We start from the raw sequence: 26284 nt of genomic DNA on the forward strand, positions 1-26284 counted from the left end.
GTTGCCACCATCTTTGCTTTTCTTTTTCAACATTCCTCTGGCTATTTGGGGTCTTTTCTGGTTCCATACAAATTTTAGGATTATTTGTTCCATTTCTTTAAAAAAAGTGGTTGGTATTTTGATAAGGATTTCATGAAATGTGTAGATTGCTCTAGGTAGCATTGACATCTTCACAATATTTGTTCTTCCAATCCATGAGCATGGAATGTTTTTCATTTCTTTGTCTTCCTCAATTTCTTTCATGAGTAATTTATAGTTTTCTGCAGATTCTTTGCCTCTTTGGTTAGATTTATTCCTAGGTATCTTACGGTTTTGGGTGCGATTGTAAATGGGATCGACTCCTTAATTTCTCTTTCTTCTGTCTTGTTGTTGGTGTAGAGGAATGCCGCTGATTTCTGTGCATTAATTCTATATCCTGCCACTTTACTGAATTCCTGTATGAGTTCTAGCAGTTTTGGGGTGGAGTCTTTTGGGTTTTCCACCTAAAGTATCATATCATCTGCAAAGAGTGAGAGTTTGACTTCTTCTTTGCTGATTCGGATGCCTTTTATTTCTTTTTGTTGTCTGACTGCTGTGCCTAGGACTTCTAGAACTATGTCAAATAGCAGTGGTGATAGTGGACATCCCTGCCGCGTTGCTGACCTTAGGGGAAAACTCTCAGTTTTTCCGCATTGAGAATGATATTGGCTGTGGGTTTTTCATAGATGGCTTTTATGATATTGAGGTATGTACCCTCTATCCCTACATTCTGAAGGGTTTTGATCAAGAAAGGATGCTGTACTTTGTCAAATGCTTTTTCTGCATCTATTGAGAGGATCATATGGTTCTTGTTCTTTCTTTGATTATGTATTGTATCACATTGATTGATTTGCGGATGTTGAACCAACCTTGCAGCCCAGGAATAAATCCCACTTGGTCGTGGTGAATAATCCTTTTAATGTACTGTTGGATCCTGTTGGCTAGGATTTTGGTGAGAATTTTTGCATCCATGTTCATCAGGGATATTGGTCTGTAATTCTCCTTTTCGATGGGGTCTTTGTCTGGTTTTGGGATCAAGGTAATGCTGGCCTCATAAAACGAGTTTGGAAGTTTTCCTTCCATTTCTATTTTTTGGAACAGTTTCAGAAGAATAGGTATTAATTCTTTAAATGTTTGGTAGAATTCCTCTGGGAAGCCGTCTGGCCCTGGGCTCTTGTTTGTTGGGAGACTTTTGATTACTGCTTCAATTTCCTTAATAGTTATGGGTCTCTTCAGGTTTTCTATTTCTTCCTGGTTCAGTTTTGGTAGTTGATACCTCTCTAGGAATGCATCCATTTCTTCCAGATTATCAAATTTGCTGGCATAGAGTTGCTCATAATATGTTCTTATAATTGTTTGTATTTCTTTGGTGTTGGTTGTGATCTCTCCTCTTTCATTCATTATTTTATTTATTTGGGTCTTTTCTCTTCTTTTTGATAAGTCCAGCCAGGGGTTTGTCAATCCTCTTAACTGTTTCAAAGAACCAGCTCCTAGTTTCGTTGATCTGTTCTACTGTTCTTTTCGTTTCTGTTTCATTGATTTCTGCTCTGATCTTTATTATTTCTCTTCTCCTGCTGGGTTTAGGCTTTATTTGCTGTTTTTTCTCCAGCTCCTTTAGGTGTAGGGTTAGGTTGTGTATTTGAGATCTTTCTTGTTTCTTGAGAAAGTCTTGTATTGCTATATACTTTCCTCTTAGGACTGCCTTTGCTGCATCCCAAAGATTTTGAACAGTTGTGTTTTCATTTTCATTGGTTTCCATGAATTTTTTAAATTCTTCTTTAATTTCCTGGTTGACCCATTTATTCTTTAGTAGGATGCTCTTTAGCCTCCATGTATTTGAATTCTTTCCAACTTTCCTCTTGTGATTGAGTTCTAGTTTCAAAGCATTGTGGTCTGAAAATATGCAGGGAGTGATCCCAATCTTCTGGTACCAGTTGAGACCTGATTTGTGACCTAGGATGTGTGATCTATTCTGTAGAATGTTCCATGGGACTAGAGAAGAATGTGTATTCCGTTGCTTTGGGATGGAATGTTCTGAATATATCTGTGAAGTCCATTTGGTCCAGTGTGTCATTTAAAGTCTTTATTTCCTTGTTGATCTTTTGCTTAGATGATCTGTCCATTTCAGTGAGGGGAGTGTTAAAGTCCCCTACTATTATTGTATTGTTTTTATTTGTTTCTTTGTTTTTGTTATTAATTGGATTATATAAGTTGGTGCTCCCATGTTAGGGGCATAGATATTTACAATTGTTAGATCTTCTTGTTTGATTAGACCCTTTATTTAAGCTATAGTGTCCTTCCTCATCTCTTACCATAGTCTTTGGTTTAAAATCTAATTTGCCTGATATAAGGATTGCCACCCCAGCTTTCTTTTGATGTCTGTTAGCATGGTGAATGGTTTTCCATCCCCTCACTTTCAATCTGGTGGTGTCTTTGGGTCTAAAATGAGTCTCTTGCAGACAGCATATCGATGGGTCTTGTTTTTTTATCCAATCTGATACCTGGTGTCTTTTGATTGGGGCATTTAGCCTATTTACATTCAGGGTAACTATTGAAAGATAGGAATTTAGTGCCATTGTATTGCCTGTAAGGTGACTGTTACTGTATATTGTCTGTATTCCTTTCTGGTCTATGTTACTTTTAGGCTCTCTCTTTGCTTAGAGGACCCTTTTCAATATTTCTTGTAGGGCTGGTTTGGTGTTTTCAAATTCCTTTAGTTTTTGTTTGTCCTTGAAGCTTTTTATCTCTCCTTCTATTTTCTATGACAGCCTGGCTGGATATAGTATTCTTGGCTGCATATTTTTCTCATTTAGTGTTCTGAATATATCATGCCAGTCCTTCTGGCTTGCCTGGTCTCTGTGGATAGGTCTGCTGCCAATCTAATGTTTCTACCATTGTAGGTTACAGATCTCTTGTCCCAAGCTGCTTTCAGGATTTTTTCTTTGTCTCTGAGACTCGTTAGTTTTACTATTAGATGTCAGGGTGTTGACCTATTTTTATTGATTTTTAGGGGGGTTCTCTGCACCTCCTGGATTTTGATGCCTGTTTCCTTCCCCAAATTAGGGAAGTTCTCTGCTATAATTTGCTCCAGTATACCTTCTACCCCTCTCTCTCTTTCTTCTTCTTCTGGGATCCCAAGTATTCTAATATTGTTTCATCTTATGGTATCACTTATCTCTCGAATTCTGCCCTCGTGATCCAGTAGTTGTTTATCTCTCTTTTTCTCAGCTTCTTTATTCTCCATCATTTGTTCTTCTATATCACTAATTTTCTCTTCTGCCTCATTTATTCTAGCAGTTAGAGCCTCCATTTTTGATTACGCCTCATTAATAGCCATTTTGATTTTGACTTGGTTAGACTTTAGTTCTTTTATTTCTCCAGAAAGAGTTTCTCTGATATCTTCCATGCTTTTTTGAAGCCCAGCTAGTATCTTTATAATTGTCATTCTTAACTCTAGTTCCAACATCTTACTAATGTCCGTATTGATTAGGTCCCTGGCAGTCGGTACTGCCTCTTGATCTTTTATTGAGGTGATTTTTTCCATCTTGTCATTTTGTCCAGAGGAGAATAGATGAATGAGAGAACAAAATGCTAATAGGTTAACAACAACCCCAGAAAAATATACACTAAACAAATCAGAAGAGACCCACTACCGGGGGGGAATAGAAAGGGAAAGAAAGAAAAAAAAAAAACGATATGATGAAATATGATCAGGCGGTGAATAGATTAGTGCCACACACTAGATTTTGGGCATATTTTGGTCTGTTAAAAGAAACTACCTCCCAAAATTTTAAAGAAAGAAAAACTTATATATGTACAAAAATAAGGGTAAATATGATGAAGGGACAGAATCTAAATGTAAAGATGAAAATTATAAAAGATTTTATAAAAGGAATTGATAAGACAAGAAGTTGGTTTAAAAAAGCAAGAAGAGAAATTAAAAAAAAAAAATGGAGAGAGTGTGATCAGGCAGGAGAGTAGAACAAAGCCATACACTAGAGATTTAGGGTATATTTTGGTCTTTTAGAAGAAAGTGTATCCCAAAATTTTAAAGAGAGAACAACTTAGATATATATACAAAAAATAATGTTAAGTACAATGAAGGGATAGAATATGAGTCTAAAAATGAAAAAAAAATGTTTTTTAAAAAAGGGATTGATAAGATGTTGGTTGAAAAAGGGAAAAAAATTCAAAAAAAGCAAAAGAAAAAAAATTAAAAAAAAAAAAACTTTGAAAGACTAAAGAATCGGGGGAAAAAGCCATGAATTCTATGTGCGGTATTCCCCTAGTGTTGGAGTTTTGCCCTTCTCATTGATAGGTAAACTTGGTCTTGGCTGGCTGTTCTTGCTGATCTTCTGGCGGGGGGCGGGGGGGTGCCTGTTGCCCTGGTTCCCAAATGTCTTTGCTGGAGGCGAAATTGCCCTGCTCTTGCCGGTCTCGGCTAAGTAATCTGCTGGGGTTTGCTCTGGGGAGCTTTTGTTCCCTGCAAGCTTTCAATCCAGCTTTGGAGGACAAGAGTGAAAATGGCGGCTTCCCAATCCCTGCCCCTGAGGAGCTGAGAACTCGGGGCCCCACTCCTCAGTGCACCCCTAGAGAAAAGCAGTCAGTAACTTCCATCTCCCTGGTCTCCAGTTGCACTCCGTGCTAACTGGCCTGTGACCGAGCATTTCTATCTCTGGCACCCAGCCCCATGGGAGTGTCCAAACCCAGCAGATCCCTGCGGTGCGCTTCCACGCCGCTCCTCCCAGGAGAGGAACGGGAGTCTCCCCAGATCTGCCATTTGTTGGGTCCCTGCTGGAAGAGCAGTGGCCCGACTGCCGTGGATCACGGTTTATGGCAACCCCAGCTGAGAGCCCACTTCTCGGCTCCATCTCTGCAGCGAGCTTCCTCGCCCCATACCTGGGAGCTCTGCCGCACTCAGGGTCCTGAGACCACACTCTCCCAGCGAAGGTTCCACCCCCCCCGCTTAGCCACTGGAGCGACGTTCCTCAGTGTAGCGGAGCCAACTCCCCAGAGTTCTGATTTTGTGCTCTGCTGCTCTGTCACTTGCCAGTAGCGGCTGACAGAGGCCCCCTCCCCTGCCATCTATCTTCCCAAATATCACCTTGGATTCACCTCTCCGCGTGTCCTACCTTCCAGAAAGTGGTCGCTTTTCTGTTCAGAGAGTTGCTGCTATTCTTTTCTTTGATCTCCTGCTGAGTTCGTAGGTGTTCAGAATGGTTTGATCCCTATCTAGCTGAATTCCTGGGACCAGACGAAATTTAGGTCTCCTACTCTTCCGCCATCTTGCTCCTCCTCCCTCAGCCTCAGTTATTTTTGATAATGCTTCAGACAAAGTTCATGGTTGGCTCATTTTACCTATGCATCTTGCTAGAGTGAAATAACTTTACAGTTTCAGATAAAATAGAGCATACAATCTTAAAATGATATTCTTCATTATTTTATCATGATGCTTCTAACATTTTTTTAAAATCCTATTTGAAAGCTCATATCAAATTTCAGTTTTGTTTTCTTTTCCATAACAGGCACTTCATAATATTGGTTGCATCCGTTTAATCTGTGCCCTACTTTTTTTTGCTTCTGTCCCTTCAGCCTTTGCATGCAAGACTCCTTCCCTTTGACTATCCAGTCCTGCATCATGCCAAAAGACTGTGAAACCACTGAATGGTCCTCCTGGAGCCCCTGCTCCAAGACGTGTCGTTCAGGAAGTCTCTCACCTGGATTTAGGAGCCGGAGCCGGAATGTGAAGCACATTGCTCTTGGGGGTGGAAAGGAATGCCCTGAACTTCTCGAGAAAGAGGCCTGCATTGTTGAAGAACTCTTGCAGCCATGCCCCAGGTATGGCATATTCTTTGGCATGAGTATTCAGTGTTCTATATAACCTCGTTTTATGTGGGGTAGGGATATTAACAATAATAACAGTAGCTGTGACTCATAACTGTTGAGTCTTTCCTCAGTTTTGAGATCTACACTAAGCAGTATAGCACAGTGGGTTAAAAGCATGGGCTGTGTTGATTACCTGGGCTATAATCCTATTTCTGTGACTTTCTGAATTTTCGAATTTCTGCAAGTAACTTAAGTCTAGTTTCTTAGTTTACTCATCTACTAGCAGTACTCACTTCATCCAGCTCTTGGCATATGGTAAATGCTCAATAACCATTAGTTATTGTTACCTGACATGTCACACCTAAATTTTATGACAACCTAAGAAGCTATTCATAGCATCTTCATTTTGCAAATGAGGCCATTGATGCTTAGATTAAATAGTTTTTGAGGTTACATAGATAGTGGGTGGCAACACCTTGATTCGAATGCAGTTCTGTCTCTAAAGGTTCCTGCCACCCAATGGCATTGTTTCTAATAGAGTCCCTAAAGAGCCAGAGGATGTTGGGAAAAGGCTTGACCTAGATTAGTAGCTATATTTTAATATTTTTATATTGGTTATATTTTGCCTGGCTGTATGTATAGCATAGTATGTATGTATGTATAGTGAAGGCCTCCAGTGTATTTTTCTCTGGATTGTTGGCTTATGGTAGTCCTGGTCTGATAATGACAGAAGTCATTTGGGGCTAGCTAGCTATTCAGAAGTATTTTGGGAATAAATTTGTGGTAATTTCTGCTGGACAGCTGCCCTGAACTCTATCCGTTAAATATGTAGCTATTTTAGATAGACCTTTTCTATAGTTTCTTATAATTTGTAAGATTTGAGAATTACTTCCCCAGTGAAAAGTAAAATGAGGCAAAAAAATAGCTTCTTGTAGAAATGAATCAAACGATTAATCACATTCAACAGGCATTGTTGATTGGCTTAGCTATTCCTTATACCTGAAATAATGTGTATATGGGGTGGGGTAGGGGTGGAAGAATAAAGAGGTAATTTCCTGTTGTCAGAGTCTTAGCCACTCACTTCTTCAACTTCACCATTGAAATCATTGTAGATTCAACTAATGATCGTTCATTTTTTATCAAGATAACCCCTTAGATTCATATCACTTCATACCTCAAAAGCAGAGGAGGTAGGTGTAGTTTATGATGCTTTACAGATTAGCTTTATCTCACAGAATTCTCCCTAGTGGTGTTGAGGATGTGTCCATTCTTTAAAAGCACTGATATTGAGGGAAAGAATGAGATTGGAAATGACATAAAGCCTGAGATTTTTGTTCCTTTTGAGTTTGGAGAGACATGGATTCAAATTACATCACCATCATTTATTAATTGTGTGTTTTTGGGCGAGCTATACAACCTCTCTAAAGCATTTCCCTCTTCAGTAAAATGTGTCTAATTATGCTGCCTGTGTTGAGGATTGACTACATACAGACTAGGTATGTAAAATGTCAGTCTCAGTACTCAGCACATAGGAGGCACTACAAAGATGGCAGCCCTTGTTGTTGCTGTCTGCAGGTGTGTTCATTTCCTCCAGAAGGAGAATCCCTCCTTTCCTTGGAAGGCATACTGTAGTAATTTAATGGGGGTAGGGAATTATTTCTTCTGGGTAATGTGAAATCTTTTTCTCTATGGAGGCATACTTTAGAAGGGTTCTCAATATTAGGCTTCCAGAAATAGAATCTGGGTTTAATGATGAACTTGACATTGATCTCGTTTTTCTTCATTCCTTTCATGGAATGGCTAGTGACCTCTTCCAGGTGTTGATTTATAGACATCACTCCATTTTTTTCTTCTCTTTTCTTTGTTAAAAATTATTACAATTCCCTTGGGAGTCAGAGAAGTTCCTCTCTGATGATCAGAAGAAGGTTGAATTGCATCTACATATGTTAAATAATGGATTATTACTTTTATTGAGTACCTACTGTTAGCCAATAACTATGTCAGAGATTTAACAAGGATTATTTAGAAGAACAATAAGTTTATCGTCAAAATGGGGCACTTTTGTGGTAAAAGTAATGCAAATTGGTAGTGTTCAGATTTGAATTGAAGTCTGTTTGGCTTCAAAGTCAATATTCTTTCCATTACTTTCATGATAGTCGTAGTAAAGACACATACCCAGATAAGGGTGTATATATGCCTAGTTGTTTGTTTATATGTATCATGTTTTCTAACAAAATAATATGGAAGGTTAATAATTCAAAATGTGCCCAAGATGAATTTCTTTATTGATCTTCATTTGATTGAACCTTAACATCTGAAAATAGGTCTGACAAATTTTGTTGGCAATGAACCTGGCCCTCTAGTTCTGCTGTTTGGAAATGTTATTGAATCTGACATTTTTAAAAAACAGGCTCAAATAGTGAATTTGTAGGAAATAGGAGTCCTTGAAAACTCACTGAATACCAACCAGGGTTTCCTTGGGAGAATGATGTGTTAGCGACTGATTCCAGGAGAATGCATAAATAACAACAGGATTAACATTCGCTGCATTCTTATTTGTCTGAAATCTGAGCTGTGGCCTCTACCATAGGAAAGCATAAAGACTGTGTCCTAACTTTTATTTCTAGTGTGACATTGGTGATTAAAATTCATTGTGAACAAGGAAAATGGAAGCAAAAATCTATTAGGCAACAAAAATGCCCATTTCTCTTTTCCCAGAATTCAAGAGCAATTCCTATACATTAAGCAATCTAATTCACCATATTTCTCCCCAGCAGGAAAATGTACATTTCTGTGACTTTTCATAGTGTTTTTTTAAACTATCAGAATGCAGTTTGGCTTTTACCCTTCTACCATCTGTGCTATAAGAGACGTGTTCATCCATTCAATAAATGTACATTGACCGTGCCAAGCACTATGTTTAATGTTTGTGATACCTCAGAGAACAAAATAGTCAAAATCCTCTCCCCCTCATGGGGCTTAAATTTTAGTGAAGGTATACCAAATAAATATAATAAATAAGCTATATACTGTATACATGAGCTGTGGGGAAAAACAACAACAACAACAACAAAACATTACAGTAGGGTTGCTGGGATGCTGTGATGTGGGGTCAGCTCAAGTTACAGACCTAAACAGGGTCATTACAGAAGCCTCATTTGAACAAGCAGGATGTGGTGGGGGAACTTGAAAGAAGTGAGGAAAGTAGCCTTTCAGATAACTAGGGGAAGAATATTCCAGGAAAAGGGAAGAGCTAGAAAATTACCCTAGGTCCTACATATTAATATTCCTCAAAAAGTTCTTTAGTTGCATAGCTTTGGGGCTACTCTTCTTACCAGCTGGACTCCAGTGGTCAGCATTTTAGCTCTAAATACTATGAGGGCCAGTCCCTAAGGTGTGTTCCCATGAAAGGAATGGTCACCAAGAGGAGCCCATTCTGGAAGTGCTCCCTGAGACCAGAACTCTTCGGAAGTTCCTTGGGGCAAATGACTTAAGTAAACTTGAAAGGAGACAGAAGCTAGTCTATGTTATGCTACCATGGGAAATTAGAGAACTATAAAGAAGTTAGCATAGCACAGCCTTATGTTTGTTTCAAGAGTATGTTTTTAACCAAGACATGTATAGACTCCAAGAAACCCCTTCATTCTGCATTACAGTGTACTTGTAAATTTATGTCGCTTTCCAACATAACACTAAGCACTCACATTGTATATTATGAGGTGGGCATAGAAATGAGAGAGACAGGATGCATCTGCTCGTCACTTGCCACCTTTTCTCTTTGTGTGTTTATCTCCTGTCATTAGGCATCATGATCTTAGGCACTACGTTATTCTCTACCTCAAAACATTGCAAGATATGTGTTTTATAAACTACCTTGGTACTTGTGTCTTTTCTTATGTCCTGATTAGCATCTGAAGTATTAGATCCTACATCTCAACTCAGAGGATGGTGAAAAGCATTCTTAGACGATATATAGTAAGGTGGCCCTGTTTACTAGATAGCATAAGGAAAGCATTTTAAATGCTTAATGTCAGATAACTGAGGGATGACCTGATGCTGGAACAGCTGTGCCTCCAGATCCCTTGTGTTGACTTAGAGAGTCCATTCTGGCTGAAGACACTGTAACACACAATATTGGAGAATGTCAACATCTTTCTTGGAAGACACCTCAGATTACCCACCAGCAACTTCCACCACTTCACCAGGAAACAACAATTTTCATGCAAAAATGGCTGTTCTGCCTCTTAAATGATCATTTAGAATTTGAAATCGAATATAAGACAGCACTATTAAAAGGTGACAGTGACCAATGTAGATTAAAACTCCTAAGAAGATCTGGAGGCAGAAGCTGTGTGGTTGATATAATTACATATCCTGTGTGATATAACTGCACAGAAAAGCCCGTGGTTTCAATTCTTGGGTCTGGCACTGAATAGCTGGGCTCTAATAATCCATCCCCCCTTGTCTCTGGTATGTATGAATTTATCCTTATTATGATCTATCTGTGCAGACTCATAGAATTGTATCTGGGTCTCCTGCAGCCTACTTTGATTTGTTTCTATAACAACCCCCTGTGGCCAGCCTGTTTGTCCCTAACATCTCTTTAAGGCACTAAACCCAATTTTAGATTTTTTCGATAAAATTCTTTTTCCTTGAGAAGACTCTGGGGATTTGTTGATGGATCTTTATAGATGATACTGAAGCCAGGGATAGAGCTAAGGAAAAGGATGGCAGGCAACACTTGGCTTGGTTATTGGCCTCCTTTGGCTGTTGGAACTGTGTAAGTGCTGGAACAGGGTTGGTGTGTTGTAAAGAGTTGTTGGTCCAACACCTGCTTCAGCCTGTCACTGTGCTAATTGCTGGAGAATTCAGGAAACAGAAAACTTTCAGTCTGTGTTCACTTAGTTCATGCATCTTAAGAATCTTGTAAAAAATCTTTTTTGAATTATGGAGTTCCCTCTTGAGAAATTGAAAAGATTTTAAGTCGAAATGCATTTACTCTACCTAACCTACCAAGCATCGTAGCTTCACCTAGCCTACCTTAAATGTGCTTAGAATGCTCATATCAGCTTATAGTTGGGCAAAATCATCTAACACAAAGTCTCTTTTATAATAATACTGAATATCTCATGTAATCTGTTGACTACTATACTCAAAGTGAAAACCGGAATGGTTGTAGGGATACAGAATGGTTGCAGGTATATCTATAATTTACCCTTGTGATCTCATGGCTGACTGGGAGCTGCGGCTTACTGCCACTGCCCAGCATCACGAGACTATTGGACCATGTATTGCTAGGTGAAAAAAGATGAGAATTCAAAATTCGAAGTATGGTTTCTACTGAATGTGTATCACTTTCACACTATCACAAGTCAAAAATTTGTAAGTTGAGCTACCATAAGTCAGGGACTCTCTGTAATATTACTCTTTAAAAACTAGAGCATCCAGAACACAATCACCATATTCTTTATTTTTTTTAATTTTTTAAAATTATGTTATGTTAATCACCATACATTACATCATTAGTTTTTAATGTAGTGTTCCATGATTCATTGTTTACATATAACACCCAGTGCTCCATGCGGTACATGCCCTCTTTAATACCCATCACCAGGCTAACCCATCCCCCCACGCCCCTCCCCTCTAGAACCCTCAGTTTGTTTCTCAGAGTCCATAGTCTCTCATGGTTCGTCTCCCCCTCCGATTTACCCCCCTTCATTTTCCCCTTCCTGCTATCTTCTTCTTTTTTTTTTTAACATATAATGTATGATTTGTTTCAGAGGTACAGGTCTGTGATTCCACAGTCTTACACAATTCACAGCTCACCATATTCTTTAAGAGTGTTTAATAGTTGATAATGTTCTTACAAATCATCCCATATCTAGGAATGTGGCTTTTTTGTTTACTTTTTTCCTAGAATGAGTAGCACTTATAAACATGACTGGTTCATTGTAAATGTTCAGAAAACAATGAATGAATGAATGACCACTCATATGTAGGACAGTTCCAGAGCAATACTATGCTCAGGATACTTTCTTCCATGATTATACTTATTATATAACATGTGTGAAGGATTCAAAGTCATTTCATATAAAGAGCAGCTGAAATTGGCATCGTCAAGGAGATTAAATAAAAACATCTACCCAAGGCAGGGATGGACACATGAAGCATGATATGACATGGTCCCCAATGGCCGCCTTGCTTCTGCTAACAGTGTGTCTGGTTTTCCAGATAAGAAGTTTCTGTTTTCATTAGGTTATAAGAGTAGCTTGAGAAAGGGTGAGGGATGAGATCACAGTCTGAATTTGTAAAAGTTTGCCTTCTAGAACAGAACGGCATGCCTATCACCTACCGTATCTTCTTTATCTTCCCCCGTTGATCATCTACCACAGCACTAATACCCTGTACATGATGAGAACTCAGTACATTTTTGAAATGAATTAATGGATTCGTTAAGGTTGCATCTTTTTTTGTTTTAAACTTTTAATTAGGCAGCTTTCCTGCATGACTTGAGGAGTAAAGGAGTCATGACCTGGAGCCCTCAGGAGACTCTGCTTTAGACAAGAAACAATAGTTTCAAAGAATCTATAAATTGTTTCAAGAGAAGAAGACTGATGCCTTTTTATTGAGTCTGTCTTTTACTGGTGCATATTGTTTCATGAGTCCCCATTGTGCCACTTTAAGTCCTCTTGGATGGAAGATTCATTCCCCTGTTAGTGTAAGAAAGTTCACGTACTGCTAAGTGCTGTGCATAGCGATAGAAGTCTATTAATAATACATATGTGGAGTTTGGCTAGCGAAGCTATCTGCTGAAGGGCAAAGAGCTTTGCACTTCAGAGTAGCTTTCTGTAATCAATAGTCCCACTCTATTCAATAAAAAATTACCAGAGCATAAAATATCTAAAGTGTGATCTGTTCCCTTTATTTTGGTCATCTGTTCAGCAAAAAATGACAAGTTAATTCTGTCCTAATGCATTTACAACTTTAAAAGGATGATAGACATTATCATAAATTAGTCATGCTGCAATACACTGATTTTTAATATACAGACATTGAATTTGAATACCTTACACTAGGGTTTCAATTACAAGAGTGTTTGCAAATCTATATGTGCTTAGTCAAAACATGACCATTAACGAATGCGATCATTCTTTCAATCTGTCATCGTTAAATCACTTAAGATTCTATTCCATGTTGCTTTGCTTTAAACCCAAGTTTTAGAAGGAGAAAAGAATTCCACACTTTGTAAGCAATTCCAAGCCTTGTGAAAGTGATAAAGCATACATTCTAAAGGGCAGAGATTGCTATAAAACTCTGATGGGCCTGCAATCCTGTTGCTATTAGAATCACTTTATGTCACATTAGTAGGACGGAGGTATTTTAAAAATAGTCACTAAATGTGCCCACTTTTCTAATTTTGGCTTTGCTAATTTAGGATGTCTCTACTCATTGCTTCACAACAATGAATCCATTTCTTACTCCTTCTGCCCTCCCTCCTTCCATTTGAAGAATAGTTTGAGTACAGGATTCCTTGAATTAGACGTCACTGTCTGGAAGACAAGCTGGTTATCTCGGCAATTGAATTTGGAGGCCTTGAATTGCTTTTCCTAGTCCAGAATTTGTCTCCTGTATTTCTTAATGGGAATATGTATTTCTACCGTTAGAAATTTTTCTTTGATTTAATCTTGGTTTCTTCTTTAAGCTGCATGCACCTTCTTAGAATGAGAACATTTTAATATTAACTTTTTTTATAGTTTATTTTATTCCAGTATAGGTAAGAGTATTATATTAGTTTCAGGTGCACAATATAGTGATTCAGCAATTCCATACATCACCCGGTGCTCATCATGACCAGTGCATGCCTAACTTTTAATATGTATCATGTGGATACATTTATTGACCATTTCCTAAGAGGAGACCTACATTATGGGGAACATATGAACAGATTGGGCACTGAGTTTCAGGTGTGAGAGAAGGATTTGGAAGGTAGATTCTAGAAAGTAAATGAAGAAAAACTGAATTTCACAGTTACAATACATGATTGCCCTGATATATGGGTTCTTGTCCCCATTCCTGGGCTGTCTCATTTAAGAATTCACTTCCTCAGGCCAAGTCCAAGATTTACTTGTCCTCGTAATGGCTGGGCAGGTAGCTACCTATTGCCAACTGAACTTATTTTCTATATCCTTTGATCAACTTTCTTTGGTTTGCCATTCACTATTTTAATCTATCTGTCATTTCATCAACAAGATGTGCTTCAGAGTCAGATAAATCTGATTTTGAACCTTGCTCTTCCAATTACTTATATGATCTTGGAAGAATTATTTCTTTTTTATTCCAATTATCCCATCTGTAAAGGGGAAAGCATACTTTCCTCATAGGATTGTTGGGAAGATTTAATGAGGTTACATGCCTGAATTTGTCAATGCAGTACCTAGCACGGAGTAGGCGTGCAAAAGCTATTGGTTATTGTCATTACTACTTGAAGGATGTGTCATGATACTCTAGGAGCTCAAATAAATTAACCCTTGGCTATTGTGTTCAGCCAGAACACTTGAAAAAAGCAAATGGATCCTACACATTTGTAGGATGAGCACTGAGTAGTGTCTTTCATTCCATGGCTCTCTTAACCCACTTGAGGCATTTCCATAATGGATTTCAAAGTGCCATGTACCCACAGGAGGTAGGACTCTGGCCTTTGAAATTCCCATATTTCCTTCTTAACCAAAGGACAAAATGAAGGTGTGTTAAAAGGCAGCAGAGTTGGGAGAGAGAAGGTGGAAAATGTCTTTGACAGGACTTCACTGTTGAAGAGACTGTCCCAGGCAGTCAGGCAGCCAACTTGTCTGGGGCTGGAGGACCATTGCTGTCACAGCTTCTAAAGGAGAAAGTGAGTACCATTAGCCAAGAAGACTCCTTTGATTCCTCATTCTGTCAGTCCCTGGAGACACTTTGCCAGGTTGAGGGAGATCGGGATGTTCAGGTTTCATGGTTGCGGGGTGATTTGTTGACTAAACGTAGGTAAAGCTTTTGAAACAAATAAAGAGGTTGAGGAAAGACTGTGGAAGACGGGCAGTTAAAAAAGGAATATAGAAGTCCTTTTCTGGTGAGCATTTTCCCTCTGCTGCTTGCTGGGCTGGTGTTTTCTCTGAGGTGGTAAACAATTGAGGTAGTGATAAATGCCTTATATTTTTTCAGAGAATTTGCCGTTTGCCAGTGAATAGAATTCAGGTGTTGTTGGTTAATGAGCTACCGACAGGGTTTTTGTTACTTTATATAAAACCATAGTCATTAAACTTTTCATTTTTCTCCCTAATGACTTCCAAAATTCTTCCATTACTAATTCTTCTAGGGTCACAATAAATTAATTGAAAAAGCTATTTATACAGCTTGGCCCAGTCCTTTCAAACAAGCAAACAAATTGCTGTGACTTGCTGTAATTCTGAACTCTGTGTTTCTTTTATGCTCTTTGCTGAATTTTGGTTGTTGGAAGTTAGGCCATGGTATTCCTGGATCTCTAACATTAGGACTTGATGAAATCAATGAAATCCTCATACATAAAACGTTACTGTGTGTGTGTGTGTATGTGGTGTTTTCTGTGGAAGCAAGGAGCAAATGTACATGTAGAAGGATATAAGCAGAAAGGGAATTAGCATTTATTGAACATTTGTTACGTGCTGTGTTCAGCATGTGGGTTTATTATACCCATTTTACAGATGAGGAAACAGAACTGGGCCAAGGTCACATGTGCCTAGTAAGTGGCAGAGCATAGGTCCATTGAGCTGAAAATCATGCCTGTTGTCTATACCACACTGTTCCCCTTTTTGCCTACCTTATTTGCTAATTATATCATAGGAGTTTCCTACTCAGTTGCTGTATCTGACCCCCTCCTTAATGGCCAGGGAGCTCTTCTGCTAGGCAACCGGTGGAGGAAGAGGGTCTGAAGTAAGCCCTTGGTAACCATCCCCCCCAACAAACCCTTACCCCATTGCACCTTGCCCTGGAATACAGAGCCACCTGCCCTGAGACTCTGATACATGAGGGATAAGCCTTTTGCTTGGGTGACCACGGAGAACAGGGTGAGAACTTTGAGTGAGGAGAAAAGGCTTCAGAACTTGACCTCTGGAGAAGGCCTGCCTCTGGGAAGAACCAAACTTTTCTCGGTCTCTCACGCCCGGGAATTGGAAACAGATTATTGTCTGTATTGCCTGCCTAAGCAGGACCTACACTCCGAAGTTTTGTCCTGCCTACTGACTAAGCTTCCAGCCTTGGAGAACGACGTGAAAATGAAGTAGGGAAGCTGAGGGCGATCAGTTGTATCACAACAAACCCCACAGGATTGTCCAAATCCTTTTCCTACCATGGGATTTTCATAAGACTTATGATTGTCAGCTCTCAAGCTTTTTAGAGTGATGCCATGCATTGTGAAGGAGTTTGATCACTATTAGGTTTCTTAGAGATTTGCTTTCTTATTTTGATGTCTGTGACTTGATTTCAATTTTACGCTAGTTTCTGAAAGGCCAGGGTTTTTGTGACACACACTTATTTTTATTGCTTTTTTTTTTTTTTCTTTTAAGCAATCGCAAAGCTGAGGAATTTTTCCTCAAATCTGAAATGGGACAGCAGTTATGAGAATGTTCTTAGGTTTTGTTTATTTTTCTAGAAGTTAATGAGACTATGGGTATTTATGTGAATGCTGTAGGGTTCTATTAATGCTGTGGGCTTGAAGAATGTTGTAATAATCCCCAAAAGGAAATTCTGTCTGAAATATTCTCCAGGTATGAGTGCAATGTTGTTATGGTTGTTTTGTTTTCAGCAAGCTGTGTACAAACTCTGTTGTGTTTTCTCTCCTTGTGTATGTGTGTGTGTGTGTCTATTACTATGTATCTTAACCAGGAAGATATATTCCTAAATCAGTTTAAATAACAATATTTCTGCATATATAAAAAAGTAACTCATCAGTTAAATGTAGTGCCACACTGTTAACTCATTTTTAATGTGTATGCCTTCATCCCAATGGGGTCAAATAAATAGAAATACTTTCCTATATCAAGGAGGTTGAAAAGTTGGTCATCTCTATCCATTGAAAACCATGTATCCCCAACTTCGCACATTCACACACTACTATCCTACTAATTTCAAAAGGCTGACTTTCACATAGTCATCCAGAAGTCTGTGAAGTGATACCCCATGACAAGGTCAGCTGCTATGGAATAGGCTCATCTGGTTTCCATCTTCTTCCTCTGATTCTTCACTCTCTTATGGCTTCAGAGCTGAGACACAACCCCTGTTTATCCATTTCTTCACTCCTCTCATCCCATATTGCTACCATGAGAGGCTACTGGGATTTTTTTTCCCTAGGAGATAAAAGGGATTTAGTACCCAAAGCCAATTGACTTTTTTATCCATAGGTGAAGATTTGGCCCTAGAAAAAGAGATTATTAAATACATTTGATGTCATGACTTACATTTTCTTTAGAATCTTATATTTTCCTTACTTCTTCTTCTTCTTTTGAATAAATCAAATTTCTTTTAAATAAATCCAGGTATTCCTGGAGGACCTCTGAATGGAAAGAATGTCAAGTCTCTCTTCTCCTCGAGCAGCAGGACCCCCACTGGCATGTGACGGGACCCGTTTGTGGAGGTGGGATCCAGACCCGGGACGTATACTGTGCCCAGAGCACCCCAGCGTCCACCGCACAGAAGGCCAAGGAAGGTAGGCAGCCAGTTCCAGGGACAGATGATGCTGCTGATTGGAAGGGAAATCAACTCTAACACCATCTCCTCATATTCTCCTTGATATTATGGACCCTCAGCCCTCACAGATTTAATATTTGTTTTGTCGAGAATTTGCAGATCAGTCCTAAGTTTTGCTACTTGCAATAATTGGGAATAGTTAAAAATAAGAGCAATAATAATAACGTCAGCCTCAAAGGATCATTGTGAAAATTAAATGAGAAAATATACCTAAGTGCTGTAGCAAAAATAAATGCTACCAGCTGAGAGGGGCTGGTAGACTGCAGTGAGTCAATTGGTCATGCATTAGTAGCATTCTTTTTTTGTTTTGTTTCGTTTTCTCCCAAGAAGGTTGTTAGTATGAATTTGTGAATGTAGGAATTTAAGACATATCACCTTCAAATGTTGAGGATCTAGTTTTACTGGCAAGTTTCAAGTAACGTGAAAAGGAAGAGAAAGGGGGCAGAGGAGGAGGAGAAACAACTTTTCTCCACATTAGGCTCTCTGATAGGCAGGTACAACCTCAGCAGGAGTCCACTTGTTCCAGAGTTTGAGACAGTGATAACAGATAGGGACTGAAAAACTGGGCCAGATTTATTTATGTCTATTGATTGAAAGCCAGAAGTGAGCAATAATGCTTCTACTCTGGAAGAATGTGTGGCCTGTCCCAGCCACATCAGAGGACATAGCAGTGCCCTCTGCAGAAGTAGTCAAGGTGCGAAAGTTTTCTTGAGTATGTACATAAATCCTCTACTGTAGAATTTGGTTATAAACGCATGATGCAAGCTTTCTTGGCATGGAAGTGCATGCATTTTACCCTATAAAGCTTTTCATACCAGGTACTTTTTTTCTTGAGTTTATGTGACATGGCCTCTCAACATTCCAGAGGCGTCTACAACCATAACCTTGGATAATTCACCCTCTGACTCATAGAGGCTTTACAGATCTTTACAGAATCCTTAGTGTTTGCTTGAACAATTAAAGTTACAGTGTTTCATTCAATTTTCTTCCTTATCTAATGTCACTTTTGAAAAGTGACAGTTTACACACTTTCTATTCCAGGGTAGAACATGACTATGCTTACTTCTCTGACTTCGGAATAACAGGATTTAGATAAAGAACTCTAGATTATTCTTTCAGACCTTGGTAATCGTTTTAGTCTAACTCTCTTTCTTCCTTTTTACTATTGTCTATAGTACTAGGGTTTCCAGGGGTCAGCAACTGCATTAAAGACATAGTATAGCCTACTACGAACTTGGTAGTCATTAACAAAGGCTTTATTTTGCTCTTGTGTGGAACTGAACAGGAAAGATTGTTCAGCTATTACTTTCCATTCTGATAAACACCTAATTTCCTACTGTTAACATTTATAGATATACCGTGACACATCCGACAACATGAGAATTTCTTCTTGGTTCAAGTTAAACATAAGAGAACAATTGAATTGCTATTGTAAGTGACCAGTGAATGTGTTTGCCCGATTAAAGAGACCAGATTTAAATGTTTCTAACCTTTTCTGCTAATGCAGTAATAAAGGCCAAAATTAGGGGCGCCTGGGTGGCTCAGTCGTTAAGCGTCTGCCTTCGGCTCAGGTCATGATCCCAGGGTCCTGGGATCGAGCCCCGCATTGGGCTCCCTGCTCAGCGGGAAGCCTGCTTCTCCCTCTCCCACTCCCTCTGCTTGTGTTCCCTCTCTCGCTGTGTCTCTCTCTGTCAAATAAATAAATAAAATCTTTAAAAAATAAAAATTAAAATAAAAAAAAAAGGCCAAAATTGGTGACAGGTTTTGCATTTCAGCTTTTGTGAACATTGCTTTTTTTTATGTTAGATTGTAGAGAGAGAAGGAATTTTAATAGCATTGATTTTGGAAACTCTTTTCTCAATGACAATTGACTTTCCCACAGGTTAATTTTTCCTTAGACTCTAGGATACTCTCTTCAATCTCTAGAGTCAAATTGCTTAACTTTTCTTCCCTATAAAATCCCACCATCCACTATGAGTTCGCTGCTCTGCATTTCAAGAACCTGATCTTAGAGGAACACGACTCTGAGGAAAACACTACCACCACCACCCATGAATCAAAACCAAAGCCAAAACCAAAATAAAGCACCAAACCAAGACCCATTTCCATAGGTCTCTCCTGCAATAGAATAAAATAGAATCTAAATTCCAGAATGCGGAGGAAAAAAAAAACCCTAAAGGAATGCTAATTCTATCCCAAGTGCCTCCAAGTCTCTTACATAGGCTGGATACTGAGGTAGAATTCTCTGTTAGCAACTTAGACATCCCAGTCCCCATTTAACCTCAATTCATGGTGCTTATAGAAATGGCATAATACCTATGGCATATTTACCTAGTTCTTTTGTTCAGTGTTCAGGTAATGTTTTAAATGCAGCCAAAATAGTGCTGTAACAATCAATATGAGAAGCATTACCTGCAATAGTAGCCAAGCCAATAGAATTGGGAATGAAAATGTAGAAGAGTATTTATGATTTTGTTTACCAGTTATTGTGGAGAGAATTGTGTTTCTCATGTATAATTCAGAAATATCAGCAAGAGTGATGCTTACCTGTAAGTCTAAAAGTTTGGTTTGGTGAGACCATTTTCTTCTTGCTCTTTTCTCAAATGAAATTAAAACTACTCAGCCTGCATTCAAGCATCATTTCTCAGGAGATAAAGCATTGAAATAAAGAACACACCTTCAAAATCTAATAAAGACTGGGACATAGATATTTTCCATTCATGAAAACATGGCCCGGAGACTGAAATATCAACAAATATGGAGTGAAATGACATAGAAATAGAATGTATTTATATGGTGAAGAACCCCCCCCGAAAAAAAATAAACCTAAATAAAAAACTGGGGAAAGGTATTGGTGTGCTTGCAATTAAGAAGAACACTTACTGAATTTTTTTCTTATTTCAGATTCATTATTTGGCATTAAATGGACACAGCTCTTTTAAGGATGGGACACAGTTTAGCTTTGAGTTGTTAAATGCATTAGTTGCTTCCCCCACTCCAGTAAGATTAAGTAGTTCTTAAAAGTCCTACATCTTTATCATGTTGGGCCCAGAGTTGACATTAAGGAAGTACATGGTCAGATAAGGGAATGTGTCCTGGGATGTTAAGTAGTATATGGAGACTTAAAGTATTTTGGGTGTAAGTAGTATATGGAGACTTCGTATGTTTGAGTTGCAGGCTTTAATTTTGACCTGTATAGAACTTTGATAAGCCACGTGAATGTTGTTCCTGTCTTTTGGGTCATTATATTGTTTTTAAATATATTGATTTGGTGAGTAAAAAGTGGATGAAAAATCACAGTCTTTTTTTTTTTTTTAGTAATTCATTAAGTGCCAGCTATGTTTTAGACTGTGTACTAGACACTGATATGATGAAGGTGCCTCTCATTACTTTATAGTTTTTTTTTAAGTTGGAACAGCAATCGAACTAACGGTTATGCTATAGTGTCATAAGTAATGTGATCATTATATATATAATATGGCTAAAATCATTTAATGATGTCTGAGGGTTATCTTCATAAAGGAGGTAATGCTTAAAGAGAGTTTGTAGGATCATTAGGAAAGAATGTTCTCAGTGGGGGCAGAGGGGACATATGTAAAGGAATGGAGACATTTGTGTTCAGTGGTGGCATGTGAATTGCTGTGAGGGGAGCCCAGGGAATAAGGAAGTGACAGTGACACTGGAAATCTAGGCCTTTTGTGCTATCCTGGAGGTGAGACTTCGTTTTTGAGATATGGGTACAGCCTTTCTTTCCCCACTGCAGGTTTTTAAGCAGAGAAGAAATCTCATATTCTTAGTTGTCTATAAGAATGCATAAATGTCAGTATACCAAGAGAATTCTCGGGAACGCTCATGTCCTACTTGCAAACTTATCTGGTTATCCAAGAGTTTTTGAGATATGAAATAAAGTAATTTACATTATGAACAGATGAACAGATTTTTTAAGGGGCAATTGAAAGAGCTATCTATTCCACCATCATTTGAGGGCCTATCTTTAGAAATTGGTTTTAAAGTCAATAAACTCATTTGGGTGTGAGAATAAAGTTTAAGGAAAAAATGCTCTTAGAACTTCCTTTGGTGTTGATTCTTAGAGGAGAAATGGGTTAACAGCATTTTCCTCTCACTTTATGCTAACAGAGACAGAAATAACTGGATGAATAATTAACAGCAGGCTATTTGATGGCAGTTCACATGAGACCAAAAGATAGAAGACAATTGTAATCATTCTACTTTGGAAACATCCTCAATTATTGGATGTTGGGGTTAAGCTGTAGGAGAAAGTCAGTATATGTATAGTTCATATAATACATATTTATATTTCAAATATTCTCTCCAGACATTCTCCCCAAAGTGTGAAAGCTGAGAAAAGTTTAGGAAGAGAATATTAGATATTCAAAGGCAATTAGGTCACCATGAGCCTAAACTGAGATTGGTTTCTACTGGTTCCATTTCATTGCTTATGTATCTAAGTTTAGTGGTTTTTTTTTTTTTTTTTAATCAAGTATAACAAACTAGTTTTAGTGTGATACAGCAAATGTTTGTTGAATTACAGTGCTTAGCAGGAATATTGAAGAGTTCTTACTTTACCACTCATTAAATTATCAGGCTGTTCGTGACATTAAAAATGTCTTATTTAGCTCAAGATATAATTCAGATGATTGAAATGGGAATAGGAGGGAGCTGGCCTGGACAAATGATAGAGGTGGGATATTTGAGGAGAAAGTCTAGCATTAAGTAGAGGCTACTCCTGGGAAAAATAAATGACTTGTGGAAAAATGGATCTTTTAGACAACACGTGAGTGAGTCCTGCTTAATTTGATTTCCTGAAGAGGAAGAACGCATGTCCTTCTTCATGCAATATATTGTTATATATTTTTTCAAAATCAGCACAACAAAACTGATAATTCAGTGCCATGTGCTACTGAAACCAAAGCTTGTGGTATCATGCAGGAGCAAGATTGTCAAGGACCTAGAACTAAATGCGAGTTTGAATTTTCTAATTCTTTTACCAGTGGTATTTTAGCTTTGCTATTCCTCCTGCACTAGGCTCATACCCCTGTAAAACACATCACTTTTTGCCTGATATCCAGTCATTGATATCATTGTCCTTGTCACACATTAGGCTATAAAGCCCTTGAAGGCCATTCTTGAGGTCCTACTTTGTTTTTCCAAGTGCCAGAGCCCAGCATGTAAATAGAAAATTGCAAATGCATATGGAATTCAAAATGAAAAGCCCATCAAGTGAGAGACTGATATATTAAGTTTTGTTGGATTCTTTTTGCTTTATGGACAGCACAGAGAAAGAGATTGCTTTACTGTTTTAAAAAAAAAAATGATCTGCTGTTTGGATATCAGCATTCCTTGCCAAGCCCAGGTGGTCCACAGGGCCTGGAATGGAATCAGGTAAAATGGAATATCTGAGGATCATGAAGTGATGGAAATAGTCCATGGGGAAAGATTGAGAAGGAATGCAAAGGAGAAAACAAGGAGGGTCACTGGGCCAGGGAGGTCTGCTTGGACTCAAACAGTGGCATTGCCGAGTGATCTTGGCCTGTGACACTAAGTAGTTGATTTCTGAATAATTTCCAGAGTTAAATATATTCCTCTTGATCTCTAGAGAAAAAAAGATTATAGAAGCCATAAATGCTTTCAAATTATCTATGTCCATCTGTTTTAGTTTTGATCTTCAACAGTCTAGGAAGGGAGATCTGTCAGTCAAAGAATAAATATCTTAGGAGAAAATGAAGATTTTAGGGAAGAAGAGATTAAACCAGTGGGATGTGGGGAACATAGGATCGGTTCATGAAGAAGAAAACTTTTATGTAGACACAAAAGAAGGGCAGATGTTTAGACAGGTGTCCATGTGAAGAGGACAGAATCCCAGGTGAAACAAGCCATTAGAGTAAAGGCACAGAAGTAGAATGTCATAGAACATACTTAGAGCAAAACCAGGAATGAAGTTGGGCATGAATATGGGGCAGCTGAAGGTAAGTGCTGTGGATTTAAGGTAGTCAGGTGGAATTCTAGGCTATGGTATTAGGCTTTATAATCATCAGACCATGAGATGGTAGCAATTACACTATTACTTTCTTTATCCCTGTCCAACGCCCTGGGCTCCAACAATATGGAACACTTTCTTTAGCTTTCTAGGCCTTGGGAGCCAGTGTCTGTCTGACCACTGACCACTATCCTCTGTCTCCCTCTCCAGCCCCCAACCTCCAACACAAACCTCTCCTCTGGCTCTGGCCTGTCACCTGAATTACACCTACTTCTCAACAATTGCTCCTTCTGGGAACCTTTAGAGACCACCTGGGGTCTCTGATCCTCAATGGTCAAAGCACTTTGTTTCACTCCATTGCAATTGCTTGCTTGTGTGCACCATTAGGCAGGGTACTCTGTAAGGTCAGGGGCCGTATCTGTTGTTCATTGTTGTTTCCCCAACACTCAGCACTGTCTCTGACACAGAAAAGATACTTGAATTGAATTCAAGCTCTGCCCCTTCTCATATTCCTTTCCACCTTCTTTCTTTCTCTTGATTGATGCTCTACAAGCATGTAGATCTGCTTTCAGACTTGGGTAAGACACCACATTGTGATGTGTGGGCTCTGGCTTCCTGAGGAGCAGCTGAGGGGCTAAGGTGTTGCAACCTGGAAGTGGAGGAGACTTAGCTCCTTAAGGTGTGAAACTTCACCAGGAGGAAACAGGATTGAGGAGGGAGCCAGGCTATTTCCAGTGCACCTGTATATTATTCCAATATATTCTCGCAGTCCTTCCAGAGAAATTCTGTTTTCCAAATACATGAACCTGCTATGTATCTGTGTGGTTTAATGCAAAATGGTAGTCAGCACAGTAACACATCACATAGCATTTCTTCATTTTTCCTTTGCTTGCTTCGCTCCTCCCGCTTTCTCTCCATCATTGCCTCCTGACCTTGTACCTCCCAGATAAAGTATTAACACCTGAATTCTCATTGCAGGCTCTGCTTTCTAGAGGCTCAGTCACAGCAAAACAATGAATATGTGTCAAATGAAAGAATGAGAGACACTGTTTTTAAGGATTTACTCTACTAGTCTACATGAGACCTGGTACCAGCCTGTAGTATGACAGGGGCTGTAAATAGCTCTTCTTTTCGTCTTTTATTCTCCTTCTTTCTTCTCCCCAACCTCATTTTTCTTCCTCTTCTTTTATATATTTTTCTCTTCCTCATCATCCAGTTTTTTTCATTTCTTCCCCTTCCTCATCTTTTCCTCTTTTTTTAATCTTGCATAAATCTTTAGAGCAGCAACGGTTTTAGTAACTGTGGTAGACGACACAGCAGTTAGCACTGCATCTGGCCAAAGGCAGATAAGAGCTCAATGGGTATTTCTTGAACAAATGAATAAACCCTCTGCATATAGTCTTACCCTTCCGTTTTAGGCATTTCTTTTCACTTCGGAACAACTTTTCCCTTTATTTCAATTGTTCACGTACACCTGCACTTCATTAATGAACAGTTAGATTCTCCTTTTCAGGGTAGAAGATTGCGTTTAGAAAAACATGCTGAGACTAGTGCATTTACAATCTTTACTTGGGTGTCTTACTGAACTTCATTTTGTCAGCTGGATTAGATTTTTCATGAACACCAAGCCAAGAGGTAATGAGGTTCCTCTTGGCAGTGCAATTTCTGAAACGAAGTTATTCCTTCCAAATCTATTTCTCCAGCCTTGTTGAATATGTGAATTCCCCGGCAAGGAGGATATAGAAGAATCTTCCCCTTATTGTCCAACTCTTCCTGCAGGAAAATTTCACAGTTTCCTCCTCAACTTATTCTAGTACTTAACATTTTCCATGCTCTACTTTGAATTTGTCATCAGGTTCTGTCCTCAAGAGAGGAGTTGCTTAGAAAGACCTCTGTGTGCTTAAGATGGGTTAAATGACTCCTTGTGTCGTCTGGCCATTTTTTTAGGCATACTAGGAGGGGGTGGAGAATCAATCCCCACATCAGTGGAAAAGCTGGAAACCAGCTGAATTGCGGTGCCACTTCTCATTCAAACATTCTGTGGGTCTCCATATGGAAAATATAATTACAGTTCATTTTATTCTTTTAAGAATTGTTTTTCTAAGACTTTAATTCTGTTTCCGACTCTTGGTGAAATGTATCCAAGGTGTCCCAGTTCTTTCTAGACACAGAGCTCAGTACTGGACCCTGATAGTTCTATGTAAATAATATATAGCATTTTAAATTCGGTGTTCCCCAGATTCTTCATTATCCTGCACAATCCCATATCAGATCCTTTTCCAGTGTTCCAGAATTAGGAAATTGTCTTTCTTCCTGCCAAGTGCTTATGCTAGAAACCTGAGCAACATCCTTGATATTTTACTGTCATTCATCTCTTTGCCCACATTCAGTCTAGCACCACATCCTGTTAATTCTACTTCCAGACATATACTTGGTTTATTCCATTTATTTTATCTATTTCCTCTTCTAGCATTATTTCTCACATGAACTGCTATAATAGTTTCCTAGCGGATTTTCCTCTTACTCTTCTCCTTCTAAATAGAGGGGGAGCATGGGCTTACAGACCCACTACCTCTGTCTTACCCTGTCACTTATAAGCTGTGTAATCTTGGATGAGTTAATACTTTCACCTTCAGCTTCCTCATTTGTTAGATAGAAATAATGATAATTCCTGGCTCATCAAAT

General features: G+C 38.8%; 1 protein-coding gene across 1 annotated transcript in view; it reads left to right on the forward strand.

The window, feature by feature from the left end:
* THSD7B (thrombospondin type 1 domain containing 7B) overlaps nucleotides 1–26284 on the forward strand; it is a 206028-nt gene that overhangs the window by 41322 nt on the left and 138422 nt on the right. The window contains exons 3-4 of the mRNA XM_064585817.1: nucleotides 5611–5856; nucleotides 17391–17560. Of these exons, the coding sequence (XP_064441887.1) occupies nucleotides 5611–5856; nucleotides 17391–17560 (416 nt within the window). The remainder of the gene's footprint in view (nucleotides 1–5610; nucleotides 5857–17390; nucleotides 17561–26284) is intronic.

This window comes from Mirounga angustirostris, unplaced genomic scaffold (genome assembly GCF_029215605.1).
Source record: "Mirounga angustirostris isolate CCGP_5_RB_7025 unplaced genomic scaffold, mMirAng1.0.hap1 SCAF_3, whole genome shotgun sequence".
In the NCBI taxonomy this organism is placed as follows: domain Eukaryota; kingdom Metazoa; phylum Chordata; class Mammalia; order Carnivora; family Phocidae; genus Mirounga; species Mirounga angustirostris.